The sequence below is a fragment of the Leptosomus discolor genome, chromosome 3, assembly GCF_034619465.1.
Source record: "Leptosomus discolor isolate bLepDis1 chromosome 3, bLepDis1.hap2, whole genome shotgun sequence".
Taxonomy (NCBI): domain Eukaryota; kingdom Metazoa; phylum Chordata; class Aves; order Leptosomiformes; family Leptosomidae; genus Leptosomus; species Leptosomus discolor.
Genome location: NC_141393.1, coordinates 43,047,685 through 43,058,240, shown reverse-complemented (window position 1 = coordinate 43,058,240; position 10,556 = coordinate 43,047,685). Strand labels below are relative to the sequence as shown.

Here is a 10,556-nt window from a genome sequence, read left to right as displayed (position 1 = left end):
TTATTTTGTTATTAAAAAAATACATCTCTGTAATCCTAAATGAGGTTATTGTTACACAATGGGAAGAGATAGAGAGTTTGCTTGACAGGAACACCAGCTTTAAATGAGAAGGGGAGGAGTATTTGCTCACACACAGTTCACTGTTCTGAGAAAGAGGGGAATTTTGTAATACTTTGAAATGGTCATATTATTTGTCTGTTTGGTTTAACATTATAATTGTGGTAAGTCTTTTTCATAGGAAAATTTTTACTTATTAACAAAGCCTTTTTTTTTATAGGGCTTGAAAGGTCTTTCTACTGCTGTAAATTCTGTAAGAGAATGACGTGTGATCTTTGTTACATCAATCATACAAAATCTAACTTGTATCATCTTTCCTTGTTGACAGAAAGGCAGGTTTCCACTTTAGAGATCACATCATACTTCTTCCTGTGAAGATAATATGAACCAGAAGGTGTTAATTTTCCTTCTCCCAAATTTTATTTTTGGGATATTTCTTTTTGGGTTTTTCTGTAAGAGACAAAAAAAACTAACAGGTGAGTAAAGAATTTACCAAGAGAAAGACTTAAAGTTTTCTAGAACCAGGGACACCTTTCTCAAATGCGTTACAAAGAAACTACAGCATCTAAGTGATAGACAATACTATGAAAATGTCCAGGGCGCTGTAACTGTGATAGCTATCTTAGCAATGTATGAGAGGAAGAGCACTACAATAACCAGTTGACATCAGAAGTGTTAGAACATCGATCTTGCTTAGAGTAATACTGCTAACATGTTGAAACTTTTAACTTTCACAAACTTTTCACTAAGCAGGACAGTTTATTGCCTGTTTGCCATAGTGGAGTCTGGTGAGAGTAAACGGAAAGTTGATTTTAGCATCTTCATTAGTTTTTGTATGCAGGGAGAGAGATTGAATGCTATGATTGTCACAAAGAAAGAGACTTATGTAACTCTATTTCATGCTAATGTTTTAAATTTCTTCTTCAGCTGCAGGTGTTTTTTCTGATCCAACCAAAGATTGGCTGGCAATTCAAAATGATCGCAGAAGCACACTGGCTTCTATCTGCCTGAAGAACAACCTTCTTAAATTAAGAATCAAATCGGATTCTCATGTTGCAAACCAGCTCTTTGTGGAGCACAAACATAAATTTATGTACTGTGAGGTGCCCAAGGTAGGCTGCTCCAACTGGAAGAGAATTATTTTTCTTCTCCAAGCAGGCTTGAATGCGGAAGCTTCTGAAATCGAGCATGACCACATCCACCAGACTTCGCTGATCAAAAAGCTGGTGTCTTACCCCCCTGCCATACAAAAGGAATTTCTGAGCAATTATACCAAAGTGATGTTCACTAGACATCCCTTGGAACGACTGGTTTCAGCTTACAGAGACAAACTTCTGCACTCCGAACCATTCTACAGTGTCACTGTCGCTAATGAGATTAGGGCAATGTTCAGGAAAAACAAAAATTCTTCTGAAAAAGTGAGTTTCCAGGAGTTCATCAACTTCATTACAGCAAAACCACCAAATAGTCTTGACATTCACTGGAAACCAATGTATCTGCTCTGTGATCCTTGCAACATTCGCTATGATATTCTGGGTAAGTATGAAACTCTTGGATTAGATTCTGAGCATGTTCTGAAAGTCATTGGAGCACCAGAGAGCCTGCACTACCCCAGCTTGAAGAGGTATGGCTCAGAGAAACGAACTAATGGTGATATCACCTTGGAGTATCTCAGACAATTGAACTCAGAACAAATTGAGAAAATCAAAAAATTGTATCAAATGGATTTTTTCTTGTTCAACTATACTATGAAATATGAGGGTTACTTTTCCCTCAATGACTAGGTTAAACAAAGAACAGTTTCCTTTGTACAAAATGGGCTGACCTTCTCCTCACAGGTGCTTGATAGGTGGCTTGGTGATTGACTGCTGCTGAAATTTTACTGCTGTTTGGAGACGTGGTTTATCATCCTAAGCACTCTTATAACGAATCCCTGCCATGATCTGTTGTACTGTACAGTACTTTACCTATACAAAATTCCTGTTGATCATTCATGGTATATGTTTGTTTCATGAAGACTGTTTCTAAATGATAGATTTTGGTCTGCTGGTAAGAGACAGGGGAAGGATGAAGAATGTTGTTTTTCACAATGAATATTTTCAAGACATCATTTTTTTATACAAATTATTTTAATTTTTTATTGGAAAAACATATGAAGCAATAAACAATCTGCTTGAGAGTCAAACCACTCTGTCTGCAAGAGCCTCAATCATGAATCCTGTAGAAAAGGAACAAATATCTTCGGATGCTTGAAGCTGCATTACACAGAACTTAATGCCTGACTATATTCCCCTCTAGCAGTGCTCTCACCGCAGCCCACCGGCCTCATCCCTCAAGCAGGATAGTTGGCAGCAATCCAGCCACCATTTCTTTTCTATCTCTTCAAAATCTTTTGATGAGCAGGTCTGGTGTTCATGGTGACTGCAAACTCTCTTCACTACCTTTGTGAGTATTATGGTCTGATTTAAGAAGGAAGGTCTGAAAAATACATCTTTTTTTAGAGAAGTAGCTAGAGATACCTTCTAAATTGTATAACTGGGGTGGTGCAGGATCTAAAAATCTCAGTGGAAGCATGACTCTTATCTATTCTCCAAAAGCACTTATGACCCAGTCAGCTGACTGGCCAAGTCAGCACAGGGGGGGACAATGTTTGGGCTTTCCATTTGTGCCTGCTGGAGCCCATGAGCCCTTGGGACTTGCCTGAGCATGGCACTTAGGTGGAGCTGGGTAACCTCAGATAATACATTTGTTCCACCTGTTGCTTTCTCACTTCACAGGAGATTGAGTGCAAGTAAATAGTAGAATTATGATGAGGGGAGCAATGAAGCATGTGGGAGAAGCAACTCAAACCATTATCTGCTTCTTATATTCCTAGATGGCTTTGGTTTCAGATCACCGAGAGGTCTATAACTGCTGTTATATTAAGTAAGAGACTTGCCCCATTTTTTTAAAATCTATTGCCTAATCACATTGAAAATTAATTTGTGACCATATAAATTGTAGCAAGTTTTAGAAATGAATAGTGAGTATTAGCACAGCCTTTAGGGGATGTCAGTCTCTCAGGAGCTAATTTGAAAATCTCCCAAATGCACTTAGTTTCTATCAGCTATATCTGCAAATGTACAAAGGCTGGCAGGCTAGTCTTGGATTCAAAGTTGGCTCACAGCTTCCCATTACATAGAAAAGGACAGGGACAAAGTAACTTAATCACACTGCAGCCCCCAATCTGTATAGCCATTGCTGCCAGCAGCAGAGCTGAGAGGGAGGGAGAAGGAGACTGGGAAAAATGGATGCAACGAGAGTTGAGTCATGAGGGTTGTGAAGAGAGTTCCCAGTACAGGGAGTGGGATGCAGGGTGGTCTAACCCAGAGGGAAGCTGCAGTGATATATCGGACATCAGCTGGAGACACTGGTGAGACCATGGTGACAGGAGGAGGCAGAGGAAGAAGCTTTCTGCATCACTTCTTGACAGCAGATGGTACACAAAGCCAGGACTACCGTTCAGTACATCTGGCAGCTCTTGTGTGGCTGACTGTTTCATAAATGGCCCAGGGAGAGATCCAAAATGAGAAGACCAAGCAAGAACAGCAAAACATTTTTTTTTTTTTTAAATATATTGTAATTTTATGCAGAGTGATTCATGGTTCTGGATCATACCCTCACCACCGCCATATTTGGTGTCCCCACAGTCCTACTATCCCCTGATACTTGATTGCTCATGCCACCCTGGCAATCCTATAGTTCATGTGGACTTTTTTTTTACTTTTTAATTGTGCTGAGGCAGAGGAAGCTGGAAATGACTCCCATCAAAATTAAAGCTATGCAGAGAGATTCAGTCTCTCTCTTCTGAGTCAGAGCCATCTCCAACTACATGCTTCTCTTGCTTTCTTTGCCAGATCATGCAGAGGAAGAGGGGAATAAGGTTTCCTTCATAACTTGCTTCTACTTGATAGATCTCTACAGAGCTATAAGCTTCAGCAAAGATACTTTGATTTTCTGGCACCATCAGCCAGCCTAAGAAAACTCTGAAGAAATGATACTGACAGAGTTTGGTAGGTGTCTTTGCTATCAGCACTCTAGTTTTAACACTCCCCTCCAGTTTCTTGCTGTTAGACGTGAGTGGCTTTCTATTCTTATTTCCTCTTTCACACAGGATCACATATTCTTCCTATAGTGGTGATGGAAAACGGATAGCTAATTCATTCATCACAAGCACTAGTCAATAACAGAAGGCTATCTATTGGTGCAGAAAAAGCTCTGTCACTATTCACAATGGACTTTCAGGTTTGACATTTGCTTATAGGACACTGTAAGTAGCACACTACCTGGACCCACTGGCTGCTGTAATGCCATGTAGCTGGTGTGAGTCTCAACAAAACAGACTGCAGAGGACATGTGTGCATGCGTGCACATATAACAGTTTTAGGAAGCAGTGTCGTACAAGAACTGCATAAGTTGTGCATTACCAACACTAACAAAATGAGAATAACGGGTTGATAACTTTTGGAAAATAGAAAAAATGGGCATAACCTTATAAAGGATCTTTTAACACTCCCCTGCAGGCATCTTTTAATGGTCAACCCAATTTACTGCATTTCCATTCTGTGAGCTTGAGAATACTTCCTAACACTGCCCCCCACCACCCAAGAGCTTCTGTGCAGTGGTGCAGAAGTACATAAGAGCTCTGCAATGTGTTTCAGAGTTAGTGAAAACAGTGACAACCTGCTATATGCTGTAAAAAGCTTTCACAGCTTGCGAAGATGGGCATGGAAGTTTGGGCTGAGCTCAAAAAATGAGTCTGCAGGAGAAAATTGCAAGGACTTTAGTACTTTCGTCGAGTTGGCTGTATTTTTTAGCAATAATTGTCAAGCAGCAATGCTTGTGGGAAACTCTGGTCTATAATATTTCCTAATGTGTGAGAGACTGCCCACTGCCCAGAGTAGAGTGGGGACTGTACCACCTTGTTTATTCCCCAGGTGACCCCCAAGGCTCATTTGACTGGACAGCATTTTAAATTTGCCAAGGAAAGGGCTTACTGTTATTTCATTCTTGATATTGTAACGTAATAAAAGTTGATGAAGGCTCTGGACCTTGTCCTAGTCAGCCCACAAGAACTGCAAGACACCTGTAAACTTTATGATGAAAATGATAAGATGACTGTTTCTTCATGGCCTGCCTTCCCTACAAGTGTACTATCCAGAACAAAGACTTTAAGCTGAGCTGGCCTCCTTCCTGCCTTTGCCTAGAGAAGAAGAACCTCCAGTGGAGCTTCTTTCCTTTGGGTGCTGACTCTGGGTGATCTTTTCCTGGGAGGAAAGTGGGTCCTTGCTGTTCGGAGCAGGGGTGGAGGCAGCGTGGTGTGGTTTGGGGCCTGGGGCTTGGGCCCCAGGGTGGATTCGAAGGGATATGGGGTGCCATAGTTCATCTTCTGATTCATTGTTATATGCCTGTGATATGACAATTGCTATGTTTCATTTCTAACTACCATAATAAATTGTAGTAAGTTAACACATTGATCTATTTGTTCATCCTTCTCAATAATATCTGTTTAAAAAAAAAAAAAAGACATGGAGCTGTTCCATCAAATCATAACATAGGCCACACGCTCTTAGACAACAACAAATACAAAGCCATTTGGCTCCGCTTTGGTACTTTAATATAAAAAAGTCTCACAGGACTTTACAAGAATTGAGAGAATTAACAAATACTAGTGAGTGTTCCAGTTTGGAGAAAAGATGGAGCTAAGCAGGGAAAGGAAGAGAAACAAAAAATCTTGCAAAGTCAAGCTTCCAGCTCTCCTACAAATCTGTCTATCTGCAGTGAGGAAATAAGAAAGAATTTTCCCATTCTCATGGGTATCCACAAACATGACATCACACTTTCTTCATGAAAGTATAACAGATCTGATAATTGATCAATGTATGTCAGCAGTGGAGGCCGTGTCAGAATTGTTCCTTGAAGCAGATGTTTCCTCCACTTAAAAGGGATGATTCTGCTTGTAAGCAGTCCTAATTTTTCACACAGTTTTGAATGTGAATCTTAACAGGCGAACTGCGATCAGTGGTTTCTTGTTCAGAGAACTTCCCAAAGCAGGACAGCTGTGAACAGAATAAGAGGTGTCCACAGAAGAACAGTGTGAGCAATGAAACTTTGAGTGTCTGTTGCTCCACAGAAGTGTCCTCTGACCAAGGGGAAGAAAAGGAAACCCCATCTGTGCAGGTCATTGCACGTTGAACAAACAGCAGCCCTCACGGCTCACAGCTAGAAGGTGATTCTATTTCTGCATTCAGACTGTTAATATGTCAAAAGCTTTTAGCTCTACGATCTCCAGTTTTCTTGGCTTGCCTGTCATAGAGATAGAACAAGAAAAGAAAAAAGGAAACAGGAAAAGTCACTAATGCTCTGTGACCGTGGTGTAGGTCTGGCATGATTTCTCCCTGTCATGGTATTTCTTATCTGCCTGCCTTCAAGAATTATATGCTAGGTCATGCTTTAGTATAAAACAAAAAGTTATTAAATTATATAACTTGCATAAATTAATGTAAACCAAATAAAATCAAAACAGGCAGAGAATTTACCTGACAGCAGTGTCTGAAATTTCAGGAAATCCTCTTGGAAGTTTTGACTGGGTATCGAATGTACACAGGTGTGCAGTTACAACGATGCTTCTAGTAAGAAATATTTTTAAAAAAGCTTGAGTGATCATAAATCTCAGTCAGCATACTGAGACTGAAGTTCCAATGAATCAGCAGATCAAAAATGAGTTATATATCATAGGATCAGGACTGTGAAAAGGAACCAGCTCAACACAGTTTCAGCACCACCCATTGTTGCGTTAAGAGTAAGGATGTGATATTTGCCTGTCAGAGTCCTCTCAGGAACTTTCACTGAAACAGTTTCGCAAAGATGCAAATACAGATAATTCATTAGAGTGGCAGATACAACAGGTGTGGAATTGCTGCTGATAAATGCACTTACTGCAGTAGCGCTAATGTACTATAATAATGCTGGCCAAGTTTGCCTGGGTATTCTTCGCCAGGGGCAAAGGCATAATTCTTACCAAGAAGGTGTCCCTATCTTGGGTGGAGGAAGAGGAGCACAGCCCATCGACCGTCTCTTCTAGATCTTCAGTCCCTTTCTCCCAATTTTAATCCCTTATTCTCCTCTTTTTATTCTCTAATTCTCTGTTTCCCCTCCCATGGGTTACATATAGCAGGATTTAGGCGGAGAGTTGAGTGACATAGTCATATATGTATAGAATTAGGCAGGGGTGTTAACTGTAATACTAATTTCCTAGATAATTCAGCAAAAGTTTCACTCCGAGACAGCATAGCCTTCAGAGTTTTGTGCTGAAACAGTCTTTCTGCACTCTTTAGCCAAAACAGAGCTGTCTTGCCTCCACGAGGCTCCCTCTTTCAGCTGTTATATCTCCTCACAAGGTTTCTGGAAGGGAGAAGCAGATACCAGCACTCTTATCCTTTTGCTGTTTTTTGCCAGATGAATGTTGCGCAGCTCTCATCCTTGCTCTGTCCAGGGCATAATGATCTTACAAGCCTAGCATTTCTCCACACCCATGTACACCTCACCTTTGCTGACAACTACTAAAACACCTTTTTTATGTCTCCAGGATCCTTCTTGTAGCCTCTTCTGGAGATGTACCAAAGCTCAGTAAGATGAAAGGGCTTTCTCAAAAAGACCCATCATCCCACCCCACAGAGATTATACATCATTCGCAGTGTCCCACCAAAGGTTCAGCCATTACTGGAGCTCGGAGCAGAACGTAGCAAGAGTACCCAAAGCCAGGCAGGCATGCTCCAGTTTATATTTCTATGATGTAGCAGCTGCATGGGGAGAGTTTTTTACCTACAAGTCTATGACCAATATCCCAACTCCCACCTCACTTGATTGCATTGTTCCCCCATTTTGCCCAGATCCCTTCTTCAGTATTCACCTGCACTGCATGTATGGACTCCTGCTGAGTTCCCACCATTCAGGGCCACCAAACAGGTGCTGCAGATGCTGACTTATTCAGGCACAGGTTGTGGCCAGGTGCATGTTGCTGGATGTATTGCAACTATTGTAAGAAGGCTTTTTGTGTGAGAAAGTTGTTCAAGCGCCTGCTCCACAAGTGAGATATTACTTCAAGGTGAGATGTGAACATAAAGTGAAGGATGTTTTCAAGGCATTTTCCCACCTAAAAATAAACTCATCTTCCATTCAGATAGGTTTAGTGGGTAAAGGAGAAAGCTAATTTTGGGATCATCGACATCAAGCCTCAGAGGCCCCTGTTAATTATAAACGAAAAGAGACAGGAAACCCTCTCTCATGAGGGGCCATCATTCTCTGCAGGGGTGAATTTTGTTTACTCCCAGAGATTCGTTAAGACTTGTCCCCAGGGGTGCCTACATGGTAAAGGAGCCCCTTGAGACTTCTAGCTTTTGATAGGCATGGAAAAGTTGAGCAATGAAGTTGGGAGAGAATCCACCTGACATCTGAATGTTAAACAACTGTTTCCAGGTCCATTCTGTTCCAGAAAGACAGCACAGGTAAGAAACAAAAACAGAGGGAAAAATCAATCAAATTAATATTAAAAAAAATATTATCCTGGAGATATTTGGTATTCAGTAACTGAATCGCACATTTTTTGTTCTATGTTTATTAGGTTCCTATCTGGAAGGCTGAGATTATGGGTTTGGCTTTTTTGGGGTCTTGCTGCACAGCAGCTGTTGCTACAGGTAGAGCCCTTTATGTTTTGTAATTTTAAATAAAGTGTCACAGAATCACAGAATGTTAGAGGTTGGAAGGGACCTCAGAAGATCATCTAGTCCAACCCCCCTGCCAGAGCAGGACCACCTAGAGTAGGTCACACAGGAACACGTCCAGGCAGGTTTTGAATGTCTCCAGAGAAGGAGACTCCACAGCCTCTCTGGGCAGCCTGTTCCAGTGCTCTGTCACAGTGAAAAAGTTTTTCCTTATGTTTATGCGGAACCTCCTATGCTCCAGCTTGGTCACAGCAATGCTTCTATTTGTAGCAATATTCTTTGTTGCTGTGCAGAGCCAGACACCCACTTCGGTGTATACTGTGTGAGGGCTTGGATTTGTTCCCTAAGTTCCCATTGCTGTTGTTTACATGCTGTGGGACTCGCAGGAGTACCCTATCTCACTGCTGGCAGCTGACTCTGCGCTGCATGTTACGCGTTTGTTACAGCCTCTGCCAAGGCTTTTCGTTCTGCTCAGGTTAGGGGCTTTGTTTGTGTCTGAAACAGATTTGGCCTCTGCATTCTGCAAACTGCAGGTTTAGGAGCTGATGAGAATATTTAGTCTCTCTAAAATTATAGTAATATGCATAAAAAATAGCTCTGAAATAGTAATTTTAACAACATACGTAAACTGTTCTATAAGCTTTTTATATGAATTTAAGTCTTGCAGCCTTAGTAAAGACCACTGTTTGCTGTGCTTTATTTTTTTCCTAAGTTTTGTTCTAATAAACCTTGGATTTTGTGAGTTTGGAATATTTTCCTGTCTTTCAGGGAAGGACACTGTAAGGCAAAGTTGTAATCAGATCTACCTAAAAGGGCCCATAACTTGGACACACACTGTCAGTAACAATTAATAATTTGAATTTATCATTGAAGAAGATGTCTGTACTGATTATAATGACCTTGTGGTGTTTGAAGGGTAAAATATATAAACAAATCAGTACATCAGTGAATATTTCCTGCTCTCTCCCTCAGGATAAGGCATAGCCAATGTGTGCAACTCTATCTGAAAGCAACTAAGGTCTCTACTGTTCGGTTATTGGTAACATTTTACAGGGCTGTACTGCAGTGCTTCTTGTTCCTATCTGACCACAGGGACTTCGACAGGACATTCCTCCAGGGTGGGACACATGAACTCTAAAGAGCATGGCAACACTTTTTGATACAGGTATATATTAGCAAACTGATTTGGATGCTTACACAGCATTACATCAACCTGTCAGAGGAGTGAACAGTGCTACAGTATGTATGTGGTGTGTTTCCATATTTGAATTAAGACTAAAGAGGACTCTAGATCAAATTCTTTCACTTCCAGGGTTAATACTCTAGTCTGAAAAGAAAAGTAGGATTTGGTTGCTGTGGCTGTTGAGTTTTGGGAAAATCACAGTCCTTTATCTGTGGGACAGGTGTATCCTGTGCACACTGACCAGCAAGAATGCCTCAAGGGCTCTGAGCCCATGATTGTCCAGCCTGGATGTTTCAAGTGGTCACAGGCAGGAGAGAATACAGATCTTGGAAAGTACCGCAGCAGTAATTCAAGCATCTATGAGAATATATTAATGACATGCTTGGCTGCAACAGTGTAGATGAGAGATTAGAAGAACAGCGCTTTTGACCTCTAGTGCTTAAATATAACGATGGTGTTTTCTTCCTCCCTCCTTGAGAAATGAAGAGCTAGCAGAGGTCTCCACAACACCTTGCACCTGGAAGAGGAGAATTAGAAGTCCAAGTTGAATCCTC

General features: G+C 41.1%; 1 protein-coding gene across 1 annotated transcript; it reads left to right on the top strand.

Moving 5' to 3' along the window:
• The first annotated feature begins 439 nt into the window (after window positions 1–439).
• On the top strand, window positions 440–1,841 carry LOC104342216 (carbohydrate sulfotransferase 9). The gene is made up of 2 exons (XM_009960383.2): window positions 440–533; window positions 991–1,841. Exons 1-2 carry the CDS (start codon window positions 440–442, stop codon window positions 1,839–1,841), a joined length of 945 nt encoding a protein of 314 aa, XP_009958685.1.
• The last annotated feature ends 8,715 nt before the right edge of the window (window positions 1,842–10,556 follow it).

Excerpts from the sequence above, each read along its gene's own strand:
- LOC104342216 (XM_009960383.2), top strand. The coding sequence starts at position 440 with ATGAACCAGAAGGTGTTAATTTTCCTTCTCCCAAATTTTATTTTTGGG. Across the intron at positions 534-990 it reads GAGACAAAAAAAACTAACAG|GTGTTTTTTCTGATCCAACC; the intron begins GTGAGTAAAGAA and ends CTTCAGCTGCAG.